The following is a 13390-nucleotide window of genomic DNA, read 5'->3' as shown; positions in this document are numbered from 1 at the left end:
AGATAAACTAGCGTAACGTAACCTAGCGTAACATTACAAAGTGTAACATTATGTAGCGTAATATTATGTAGCATAAAATTACTTAGCATGACATTATGTACCGTACCATAATGTAACCTAACACAACATAAGGTTACATGACACAGCATAACATTACACAGCATAACATTACATAGCATAACATTACATAGCATAACATGACATAGCGTAACATTACATATGGTAAAATAACAGCGTTACATGACAGCATGACATTACAGCGTTACGTGACATGGCGTAACATAAAACAGCGTGACATAACATAGTGTAACATGATATAGTGTTACATCACATAGCGTAACGTTACATGTGGTAAAATATCAGCGTAACATGGCATAATGTAACATGACATAGCGTAACATGCCATTATGTAGTATAATGAAACATTATGTAGTGTAACTTACCGAACATATCTTTATGTAACTTTATGTAACATAATGTATGGAGTATAGCGTTGCGTATCTTACATAGTGGTCCATTATATAATAACCCTATGTAGGGTAATGTCATGCATAAAGAAATGTAGCGCAATTCAATGCCATGTGACATAACTACCAGGTAACAATTTTAGTATGATTTTGTCTTGGGTCTTTTAGAAAGAGAACCGAACTGATGAACAAAAACATTTAAATATTTGCCAGAAACCTTTAAAGTTAATACTAGGTAATTTATCTTTAGTGGTAAAACTCTGTCCTCAGTCTTTTATGAGGACTTTTGCTAAAATTAGGACTTAAAGATTAACATTAAGATTCCAAAGGTCCTGCTGCTGAAAAATGGATGTCATGGGTTCTTGAGACATATAAAGCAAGCCATAAATAAACACCTTAATGCATTTACTTGTAATAATATGTGAAACAATTTGGGAGATGCAGGTTTATTCAGTAGATGCTGGTAATGTGCATGTTTGTGTGTGTGTGTGTGTGTGTGTGTGTGTGTGTGTGTGCGCGTGCTTGTGTCCTGTGTGTTGTTGAATGTGTGACTCTAGTGGACATGTGGTCAGTGGGCTGCATCTTTGGGGAAGTAATAAGAGGGACAGTGCTGTTTCCTGGGACTGACCGTATCCTTCTGGCTTTAGCTTTCTCACATGTAAACCTGAATTTCACACAAACCCTGCAGCAGTTCCATGAGATAGGTCACCTTTTCGAGACACAAACGACTCCAAACACAGTGGAGCATCATTTATTTTGGCACTGACACACTGTGGAGAACAAAATACCTCAAGCTGTCTGAGTGAATCCAAAAAAACTTGCCAAGGAACCATGGATAAGAAACTTTCTGGAGAAAAAAAAAATGCCTCACAGAGCTGTAGGTGGATCATGGCCAATGTGCAACAGAGACAAAAAAGAGGTGGAAGTCTGAGGCATTCCAGTAAGCTGAAGTATCAGGGATCTCTGGTGGTCCTGGCAGCAAACTGCCTCGATTGGCAGCCTGTGTGAGAAAATGGAGAGGGGAGGGGTCAGTGGGAGTATGTGGAAGGGTAAGAGAGGAAATCTTCATTGGGAAAGACAAGCTGACACACCCCATATCCTTATTTGCAAACAAAATACATCCAAATTTACATGCAACATTTCTGTTACAAATTAAGAAATCATTTGTATCATCAGTAGGTGAATTTTTTATGACCTATTATTATTCAAGTAAGCTTAATATTGGATGGGAATTATAAAGGATTTGGCATTCAATGTATTTCAAGCTGATTTCAAGGAAGTACACTTTTGAGAGATATTGATTGGATGCAGAGATGAATCATTTAATTTGAAGACTCCACCTGATGAGACAACACAGCCTTTTTTGGTTTAGTAATATCATGAACAACAAGACTTTGTGATCATACATTGAAAATTGTATTTAACAAGGCCCTGATATGATTAAATGATTTTTTGGGGGTCATTTGGTCCCATATCTTCTGGTTTGAGTCCACATTGACTTTGATAGAATGAAACCTCGACTAAATTGCGCCAGCCATAAGTACACCAGAGTCTAGTACATAGTTGAACAGGATGCTGCATCCCCAAACCGTATTTCCCTTAATCCTGACACCTCACATCAGACATTGACCAGTGGAACAAGGTAATCGAGCAGCTGGGAACGCCCTCTCCAGAGTTCATGAAGAAGCTGCAGCCCACTGTGAGGAACTATGTTGAGAACCGGCCAAAGTACGCAGGCCTCACCTTTCCCAAGCTGTTCCCTGACTGCCTTTTCCCAGCTGACTCCGAGCACAACAAACTCAAAGGTGAGAACTGGAACTGCATTGGTCACATACATTTTAGCTGCTTTATGTAGTCTGCAATGTGTACTTCTTTATGTCCTCCATTTTATTGATTGATTATTAGCATTTGAAACCTAAGCACGTTTGTGTTTAAAGACACACACTGGGGTTACTGTACTCTGCAGTTTTTCAAGGACAATCCCACGAAAAGTCTTAACCTTCACCTTAATATCACTCATAGGATAAAATGTGTTTTTATGTAAAGAGGAAAAAATAAGTTATGTCTTATGGGACATTTACAATTAAGAGAATCATGTGAGAAATAAAGTTCTGTAATGCCAAGGTTAATGAAAAAAAACAAGATTTTTTACAACTCACACAGCACATAATAACTTGGCATAAATGGGATGTCCTAGTAATGGTGATGGCTGCTTCAACTCATAACACTTAAAGGGATATCTGCCCATTAAATGTTTCAATAAATTATGTAGCCAATAATGCTGTGCTTATCAATGATAGACTCATGCTTTCCCAATTATACTGGGCTAACAATATATCAGTCAGGCTCATTCTCTGTCAAAGTGTTAATGAAGCAGGGATGGTTAAGATTGCTGCATTAACACATTGGCAGAGCGGTCATTGATGAGCCTGACGGTAAAGCATGTTTTATCCCTTGCATGTAAGCTTTCATTATAGAGCAAACGTTGCAGAGAACTATGTTTCGGGATTCTGAAATGGTGTCATGTAGTTAGAACAGCAGCGAATGCTCCCACTCCATAGCTTCCAACTGTCCCAGCAAAGCCTGCAGCACATGTAGCAGAGCTTTTTAGCTAAGCAGACAGTGGTTCACACTCAAATTGGTGTTTAAAGTGTTTAAAGTTGTCAAATAAGCTTTTATTATGTTGGTTATTCGTAAAGTATCATCTGAGGATCTTAACAAACAACAACAAAGTGTACAAAGTGATGCAAAAAGAATATTAAAACAGATGTCTTTATCAACCACTTTGCACCATGTCAGTCAATTTTTTATTCTTATAACAGTACTGGCATCAATATTAGTATTGGTATCAGTATTGGTATTGGTAACAGTGGATGTATTGGTATCTGTAATGGTATCGGCATCAGTAGCATTATTGGTATCAGCATCAGTATTGATACTGCTATTGGCATTGGTACTGGTATTTGTATCAGATACACATATTCAGGTACTAGTGACAGGAGTGATCATGTGACCTTCTTTGTACAAAACTTCTGTCCATGAATGGAGCGCCGCCTGCAAGCTAGTTCAGGCAGACAACTCGAGCTGCGCTCATTCATACTGACATGTCATCATCCTCCCTATCAGCTGATCTCAACATCCTCATTTGGCGGTCTATTTAAGCTGCAAGTCTCCCTGTCTCTGCCTCTGCTTTGCAAGTGCTCCTGCTGTCCTGCTCAGTGCTGTGTGCAAACTTCGTACCCACCTCCTCCCGGCATTCACCTGCGGGCTCCGGGGGGGGGTTAGTCATAGTCAGTACTCCTACATGTCTGCATTTAAATAATCGACGAGGAGTAATGAGGTTCGGAGCCCATACGCCAAACACAATACTGTATGCTGCAATAAACTTTATCTTAAGTAAACGTGAGTTGTCTGACTGAACTTACTTTATTCAAAACCAGTGGCATTTAAAAAAAATACAAATTTATTTTAAGAACATGTTAGCATGTTAATGCTATAATTTAGCTAAAAACACTGTTAGAATGCCAAAGAACGGCAACCAGGTTGACTGAAGACTATAGGATAACTCTAACTTTAAAACTTTAATTCTGGTCAACCTTCACCTCATAAAACTTTTTCTTTTCAGTTTGCCTTCAGGCTTCACATATTAAACCAAAATGTGTTCACTAAAATATATGTTTTGAGGGCCCACACTGCAAGCCTTGGGGAATTCAATCTATTGATATGCAGAGGGTTACCCAAGACATCATATGTTGCCTCTCTTTCAACTGAGAATTGCAATCACTCATCTCGGTGTTATAAAAGAGGAAATTCCCTCCTATGAGATATAAGAAAATATGCTTTTTATCTGTTGCCTCGCTCTTACATCAAAGCTCCTGTCTGGTACATTTCTCATGAATCACTGCTGCATGCCGGCTGCTCCCTGCTGGAGTGACAGTGTTAAAGGAAAAGCACCTACAGAGAGAGAGAGTGGGAGGGAGTGAGAGCAGGTTGAAGTGCTGCTGTTGTGAATGTTTTGTACTGTTACAGGCAGGAACTGAGGGAGACATCCTCTGGGCTTTGGTATTTTTGAACTGTAGGAAGAAGAGACATACAGACAGCACTATAGGACAGGGTGAAAAAAGACAGGAAGGTTAAAGGAGCATGATAGAGGAGTCATTTTTCAGATTTACCGTCCTTCTGTTATTGATGTGCGGATTCTGAGGCAGAAAGCCGAGTGTGCGCCTGGCTCATCTGTCTCTCGGTTCAGTTTCTTGAGTCCTGTGCTGCTGTTGAGCTATTTTTATCAGGGTCAGTGTGTGTAGGAGAGTATGGGCGTGTGGTTTAAGGGTTCTCAATTTCATATCAGTCAGTCAGATCCTTACTTTAGAAAGTCCAGCACTTTCAGAGATGCTGAAAATACAGTGCCCTCTACACACTGGTGTCTTTATTTAGACAGATACCAGTGGGAGCAGGTAATTTTGCAGTTTTCATAAAATATTTAAGATCAAGCTGGCTGAATCATCCTGTAACAAAGAGGACCAAGATTTGAATTTTGCATGAATCAGAGATAGACAGTATTTGGGACAAGCCTGAGTCTTGAATTTCAATTAGATTGAAAAAAGTATAGAGATCTGGATGGTTGATAGAGAACTGGAGGATTATATGCACTGTATCTGCTGCTACATGCTGCACATGATTCATTTCAACAAATACTTGAAGTAGAACTTTTATCTATCTCTTTAAATACTTATTTGTTAAAATGACTTTGTTTCCCCTTTGAGGCTACACCTATGTCTTTTCCTAACCACTTTTCCTTAAAGGAAAATGTCACATGATCAAAGAAAGGTGCAAAGAAGGAGTTAGGAAATGACAACAGCAATGTTTGGAGAATTGGCCTTGTATTAGGCGGATGTTACTAATATCACGTAAATCTTGCTGTGTAAAAACTACAATCTACCAGACATGGACTACAAAAAACACATTGCAGAACAGCTACCCAGCAGGAGGCAGCCAGCTGTGACAGCATGGAGATGTGAAAACATGTTAGGTTTCATATCTCTAAACATGAACCCAATTTTATGAAGGATTTTAAAATCAAATCACTTGCTCTCATGTTGGTCGAGAGGTACTGAACTTTATATAAAGCACTATGGGTAATTTTTCCCTTGCTCTCTTCGTAAAGGATTGTCTAGAGCATCCTATGCTAAAGGAGATAACAAAGGAAGCAATAAAGCTCCTGTCTTATCGTTTTAACACATAGCATGGCCAACACTCAAAAACGAACAGGTTGTTTCGCTCAGTTAGGAGTCTTAACCAAAAAGGACTAATCTAACAGATCCCATTTCTATTTCTGTCCCTTTTATATGTTCCCTCTGGCATGTAAGTGTCATAAAGGAAGGAAATATAATTTTCTTGTCTTTTGATCTCAACCAGATGTTCCTTTTGTCTTTTTCTGAAACTACAGCGAGCCAGGCCAGAGACCTGCTGTCTAAGATGCTGATCATTGACCCGGCTAAACGGATATCTGTGGATGAGGCCTTACAGCACCCCTACATTAACGTGTGGTACGATCCAGCTGAGGTGGAGGCGGTAAGTAGGCCTTTGGAAGAGCTGTGCATTGATACTGCCCCAAGCCTAACCCTCTATACTGTATTTTTGAATGTATTGATAATAATGTTGATGATGCGGCCCATTTTCCTTAATTTTTACAATTATTTTTAAAGAGCAGTCTGTTGAAATTGCTGCATCGATACATTTATCATTCTCTTTGAAATTTTTGGTTCACATCTCACTTTAATTTTCTCTCACTTATGTTTTTATACTTTACATCTCAGTGGTGTACAAGTTTAGTAAACATAACTCCAGATATATGCTGCTACAGATTATAGAGAGACAGTGCATTGTTCTGTGTTGTAATGTAAGAGTGGTGGTGTTTTTGGTCTATTTGGTGAAGTTTAATTTCTTCATCAGTGCCTCATTAGTATGAGGTGACTGTGAGATTGGGAAAAAAAGCCATCTGCAGCTCCATTAACTCCTAGAGATACCACTTCTTCTACTTGCAGCAATACAAATATATGCATGAGCAGCTGATACATTTCAGCGTTTAAGTAGTTTTGTAATGACACACTTCCATATAGTTAATAATCATATTTAAAGAGGATTTCATGAATGTACACTTGTCTTAGTTGTCTAGCTATTTGATGGTTTTCATGCTGTTATTGTTGATAGACTTGATGTGGTTTTGTATGATATGGCTGTGAATGGCATTTCAACACATTTTCTGCTGTTTTCCCTTTCTCTAATGTCATCTCATGCTGATGAAGGCCAGAGATCTCATCCAAATATCCATGGTAAATAACAACCGCTCTACATCAAATGTAAAACAAAATTCTGTGAAAATGAAGAGTTCAGATCAGAGCTCACACTTTGGCATGTTTGTTTCGGCACTCTCAGTCATAAAGCATGACAAATTTTACAATATGATACTGTATAATACAATACCTGACTATACAATATGACATGTTATTATGATATAAGTAATTATACAATATGATACAGAACTATACAAAACAATACAATGCAATTGGATACGACACAAAACAATACAATACAATACAATACAATACAATACGATGCAATACAATACAATACAATACAATACAATACAATACAATACAATACAATACATTCCAATATGTTATGATACAATATGTTACGGGGTGATGCAATACAATATGATATGATACAATCAGATACGATACAATACCATGCTATACAATATGATATGTAACAATAAAATGAAAAACTATACAATATAAAACAATATGAAACAATGCAAAGCAATAGGATAGGATACAACACAATAGGTTACGGTACAATACGGTGCAATACGGTACAATACAATGTGATACTATACGGTGCAGAATGATATGATACAATGTGATGTGATGTGATACAGTGCAATATGATAAGATATGGTACAATGTGATCTGATACGATTTGATACTGTATGATACAATACCATTCAACATGATACAATACTATATGATATAATGCAATATGATAAGAAACAGTACTTTACGGTACAATATCAAACATTCCAAAATGATACAACATGATATTGAGTGATAGGATATGATACAATAGGATGTGATACAAGATGAAACAATAATAATACAATGTAAGACATATGATCAGATAGGGTAGGATACAATACAATATGATATGATGCAAGACAAAAGGATATGATACAATTAGAGATAGACTGATTAATCTGTAAGGCCTATTAATCTGGCTGATTAATGGCAATTTGAAATAATCAGCATCTGCAAATGCCTGTGCTGAAGCGGATTGAAAAAAGTCTGCAGACACTGCAGGCAGCCACATCAGTGTTGCTGCTGTCCAGCTCTATTTTTCCCATCCTATATGACAGCTTATCAAAGTATTTTATCAACTGCAGGAAAAAAAACACAATGTGATATTGTAATTATATATTAGCCATAGGCTGACCTGCTCTCTGAATATCAGCATTGGCATCAGCTGTTGAACATACAATAGGATAGGATATGATAGTACGATACAATAGATACGATACAATGCAATAGATACTATAGATATGATATGATACGATATGATAGGTATAATATAAAAGATACTAAACAATAGATACAATATGATAGATATTAGACAATAGATACGATACAATAGATACAATACAATAGATAAGATACAATAGATACGATACAATAGATACGATAAATATGGTATGATACGATGCAATACTAAAATCCATGCAAAAACAGAAGCACATACCATTGAAAACCAAAGCATTTAGTATATTACACATATGCATATATAATGGAGAACATGATTCAATATGGGTATGGCATTGTTTCAAAATGTTGTATTGAAAGGAGGGGTTTTATTGCAGGGCGAAGCTGCTGGTAATTTAGGCATCTTTAGGATGTTTACAAGCCAAGAAGTGAGAACAACCTCTCACTTCTGTCTTGTTGTAGCTGCTGACAGCTAAAGATTAAATGCTCTTCCAAGGTCATATCAGAGAGGTTTATGGGTGGTCCTGTCTGATTATGGTGTCAGGTTGTGCAGCAGGATCACTATGAATGAGTGATAAGAAGGGCTGACTGGATGACAGACAGCAGATTTGTGTCCTGTTAAATGAAGTGACAGCTGCACTTTAGCTAGAAAAGACCACCAGACCTGCTCTTATCTCTCTGTATGTTGGTGTTTTAATGCTGATTTATGTTCATTTGATCAGAAATCAAATAATGTAGAATGTTATTTTATGTTATTAAGGATGATTAATTCTTCTTTGTTTGTATCCCTTCATAACATTTTTTTTCCTCCATTGTCCACATGTGCTGACTTTGTGCCTGGCATGTCTTTGTATACATCAGGGTACCTCAGAGATTCTCTGAGCCAAAATATTTCAAAACCTTATCAATTAAACTTCAAATTAAATGTGACATACAAAGAACACAATCAAAATTTTGTATGAATTTTCACTTTAGGAAGGAATCTGTTATTGACATGAAGCTCATAGCAATCAGCTTCACAAGAATAGCTGTATTGTATACCTGCATTTTCAAGTGGATCAGGTCACACCTAACAGAGTTGTCATGTTCCACACATACAGAAAACATTTATTACATTTGGCAGTTATTAATGACATCACAGTATATTATTAGACCAGGACATAAAAGGCCTTTACAAATAAATAGTAAGACTTTTCAAATCAAATTTAATACTTTGAAGGCTTAATTTGAGGAATACTAAATGTAAGACTTTTGAATACTCTTAAGATCCTGCGGGTACCCTGATACATACAGAACACTTTGAATTGAAAGTAATGAAATAATTGAATTAGTCAGGTGTTCTCATGTTTCATATGTTCTCCATCACCATAATTCAATTCATATGTCAACTGTTTAATTGTCAAAATTCAATGCAAAACAACAACAACTTGCAAAACTTTGTCTGCAAGTCATTTGTTGTCCAGTTTGCGTCCAGAATGTCATGAATAATCACTTCTCCTGTCCTGAATTGACATTTCGATAACGTTGTCAGCTCACTCACCCATATGCTTATGCTTTACTCCCTTTAGCCTCCACCTCAGATCTACGACAAGCAGCTTGATGAAAGAGAACACTCCATTGATGAATGGAAAGGTGAGGACAATAACAAACACTGTTTATGCAGAGGAAATCCAGACTTGCTACACCTTATATGCTATGATGGATTTTTCACAGTGAAAACCTTAGTTGGCATATTGTTTTTGCTTGTTTAAGTTATGTTTACTTTGAAATTTCTCCTCTGCAGAATTAATCTACAAAGAGGTGATGAACTTTGAGGAGAGGACGAAGAATGGCGTAGTGAAGGGACAACCTTCACCTTCAGGTACTCTCAGTGCATAACCCTAATCGCTCTGTAAGTGAATTTACTACAACCTTACTGGAGTAATTAAAATAACCCATCGTGTTGTTTACCATGTGTCTCTGTCTTTTGCATCTCCTGTTTTTAAATGTGCAGTGTTGTTATGTTGTGCACAGTATATTTGTTAAATGGTGTTGAGCTAAACTAGAATTGTTGGGATTGCAATGCTAAAAGATTATGTATGTTTATATATATGAGTGTGTATATGTACAACATGAAGGTTTGGGTCCTTTGGGGTCCTCACAGGACATTTCAGTCCACAGCTGTGGATGATATTTCATACTGTTGAGTCTCTGCAAAGCACCAAGTGCTACATATCAGATGCTATTCTAATAGCTTTCCACATGGGGGCAGTATAGAGTTGTTCTAGCACATTGGCCTCGCCACACAGGCACTTCTGTCATCCATGAGAAAAAAGAGAATGGCGTATATTAAACAAAAGCTATTCTCCATCAAAAGATGATAGCATATGTTGAATGAAATTTTAAAAAAAGCACAGAAGTGAAATGTTGCAGAGACTTTCACACCGCCAGAAGTAGCTGCTTAATATATACATTGTAAACAGGGGGAATAAATGCTCATCCAAAATACAATGAAGTCTGACAGACCTCCTTATGGATAAATCAACTATCATTTTGTGCTAGACAACAGTTATTTTACTGGAAATAAAAAGTGTGATGACTTGCATTTAGCATCTCTACAAGCTGAATATCAAAAAGAAAAGATCAGACTCAAACACTAGAACCAGTAAAGAGCTAATTTGATGAAATTTAGCCCATAATTCAACAGCTGTTCTTAAATTCTCCCTTTTTTCTACTTCACTGCCATCTTTCTTGTTGTTTTTTTGCCATCCAGCCATCCACTTGTAATTAAGCAGATGGGCTGCTCTGTGTCTAATGCTGAGTGCAGCAGACTCGGTGCAATACAGGCACTTAGACAGCAGTGTTTTTACTGCAGCAGGAAAACAGAGCAGCAGAGAGCACGCATGATGCCTCAGACAGAAACAATCTCATGCTGAAGCTCTTTTTGTGTTACAGTGTGTGTGGTTTTGGTTATTTAGCACAATTAAACCTGTAATTATGTATTTATATAAAGATATTTTCCTGCCAGGGCTACTGTATTGGTTATGCTCTACTGTGTACCTATATTTTCTACAGTAGTTAAGTGGGAACGGAGGTACACTACACCACAGGTTTATCAACAGTGCTGAAATAGCACGCAACCTCTCATTAAAACTTATGCAAGAATTCATCAGAAGATAAGTCTTGAGTCGCACAGTGACTTCTGACATTTGGTTCTGATGTTTTTTCCTGTAAGTAAACCTACTGCTGAGTCAATGTCAGCCATTAATCCTGCTTTGTTCTCTGTTTTGTTTTGGGTCAGCTTAAGTGCCCACCAGTCTCCATTAAGCAATTACGTCCAACAGAGAACAGACACAAACAGCAGATTTACAGTTTGCCTGCACTGTATAGTGTTCTAGCCCTCGGTAGAAGTACAGGCAAGCTTGAAGAAAAGTATTTTTTGAGTCATATTCTTATATTTACAGGATATTTTGTCTCATCTTTTGAAAAAGCATTTACTCTATCAACTACTAATGGAAAACAAACTTAATCAGGACTTATTCTTTTGATTTGCTAATAAACTTATCAAGGCCAGTAAAAGTCACTCAAAGTGGATTTCAATGAAGGTGTAAACCCAGGAGCTTTAGCATTGTGATTCCTTGACAACTCATCCTTCTTTTAAAATTGAGATAAACACCACTTACCACTATGGCTGGTCTAAGGAAAACTTAAGGGGTGTGTCAACTGCATCACCTCCAATAATATTGTGAAGGTTCAAAACATATTGACAAATCCCCTGTAATAGGTCTGGTATAAAAAGAGCCCATTTTTGCAAAGAAATAAAACAGATACATCTAAAATGAGCTGTTAATTAATCTCACTACTATAAAAAAAAAAAACAGTTGAGTAGACTCAGTTCTGTAATCTAATCTCAAAATTCACACCTACTTTAAAGCTCCTGTGAGGAACTTCTAGGTTGTGTTGATTTTGGCGCCCCCTGTGTCCAAAGTGGTCTTTCTTCATCCTGTTCCCTCAAATGTATCATTCATTGAGGATCTTGTGATACAAGGCTGTAACAGCAATGTGCAGTTCATCACCAGGTCTGACACCAGTGGTTTCAGACATAAAAAATAACGTAATAGTAATGGTCACTCTTGTTGTTGATAGTGTTTGCTTTTAAAGGCCATTTTTAAGACATTATTGTGAATTTAAGTCTGCTTCATAACCAGCTTAAAACTCCACACAGGAGCTTTAAGTTAAAAAAGTGTATTATGAGAATTTCAGATTATTTAAAAAAGGCCATATTTCTGAGCAAATATTTAAAATGCACTTCTATTGGTTTACTTGAAGTCTGCAGCCTATGACAATCTTTCCTGTGAAATCCAATGGACCCAAACCATATTTAAACCTTTGTCACTACACATACTGTAATTGTGTTGTTCTACAGGTTTTGATGTTTGATGTTGTTGACGTCTCAGTGTCACAGAACCAGCTACAACATCTGTCACTGTACCCTTTGTGTGCACTTACACATGACCTCTTCAGCTTGTGTTTTTCTGCTGCTGTCTCCACCTGGACTCTTTTACGTTGTAACCCCCTGCTGCTGTTGATTCCCTTAGCACAGGTGCAGCCGTGAACAGCAGCGAGAGCCTCCCTCCCTCCTCCTCCATCAACGACATCTCTTCCATGTCCACCGACCAGACCCTGGCCTCAGACACTGACAGCAGCCTGGAGACTTCTGCAGGACCCCTGGGGTGTTGCAGGTGACTAGCCGCCTGCCTGCGCAACCCCATGTTCTTCCGAAGGTGAAAAACCTGACTGAAATGACCCACGGAAAATGCAAACACAAAAAAAGAGTAAAGATCAAAATTAAGATATTAAGAACAAAAACATAAGTTATGGAAACAGAGAATCTGAAATGTTGAATTCTAAAAGCCTGTGCATTGTCATTCAAAAACAGCATTTAAACTGAAGTAAATGAGCTGAGATATATGTTACTGATCCTCTAGTTGCTTTGCTTATATTACCCCACATATCTTGTATATGGCCTCCAAACAAAAACGACCAAATGCTTAGACTTGCATCTCCTGTAAAGTGCATATTGGCTGGCTGCTGGTCCCCCAATTCCTTACAAAAGCATTTATGCTCTGATCATTGTGGCAAGGTGGGCGGCGTTTTGGCTCATTACTAATGTACAATACAAATTCATTCTCCTTTTCCCCTATCCCTGTACAGCCCTTATGTAACGACACTGCTGTATTTTAACCTCAAGGCTTGGTCTTAGACACTCTCATCTTCATCTAACACAATCCCCATGTAGGGTTGCCTGATTTGTGTGTTTTTATGTGGTTAATCTGCAGGGATATGTAGTCGTTCTCACCCTGAGCGGCGCAGCCTGCGCTACTTGTAAATAATGTAATTCTGTACAGC

The 13390-nt window shown here is 37.7% G+C and overlaps 1 protein-coding gene across 13 annotated transcripts in view; it reads left to right on the top strand.

Annotated features, from left to right (window-relative positions):
* Window positions 1-12961, top strand: part of mapk10 (mitogen-activated protein kinase 10) — a 40015-nt gene extending 27054 nt beyond the window's left edge. For 4 of the 13 annotated variants that reach the window (XM_034710188.1, XM_034710187.1, XM_034710185.1 and 1 more), the window contains exons 9-14: window positions 2090-2272; window positions 5914-6038; window positions 6773-6799; window positions 9571-9634; window positions 9786-9863; window positions 12585-12961. In XM_034710188.1, coding sequence (XP_034566079.1) covers window positions 2090-2272; window positions 5914-6038; window positions 6773-6799; window positions 9571-9634; window positions 9786-9863; window positions 12585-12727 — 620 coding nt within the window. In that variant the 3' untranslated portion in view covers window positions 12728-12961. Of the gene's footprint in view, window positions 1-2089; window positions 2273-5913; window positions 6039-6772; window positions 6800-9570; window positions 9635-9785; window positions 9894-12579 lie in introns of all 13 variants that reach the window. The other 9 variants (XM_034710191.1, XM_034710197.1, XM_034710195.1 and 6 more) reach the window with 5 other exon arrangements.
* The last annotated feature ends 429 nt before the right edge of the window (window positions 12962-13390 follow it).

Source organism: Notolabrus celidotus, chromosome 19, assembly GCF_009762535.1.
Source record: "Notolabrus celidotus isolate fNotCel1 chromosome 19, fNotCel1.pri, whole genome shotgun sequence".
Classification (NCBI taxonomy): Eukaryota; Metazoa; Chordata; class Actinopteri; order Labriformes; family Labridae; genus Notolabrus; species Notolabrus celidotus.
This window is presented reverse-complemented; position numbering and strand designations above follow the sequence as displayed.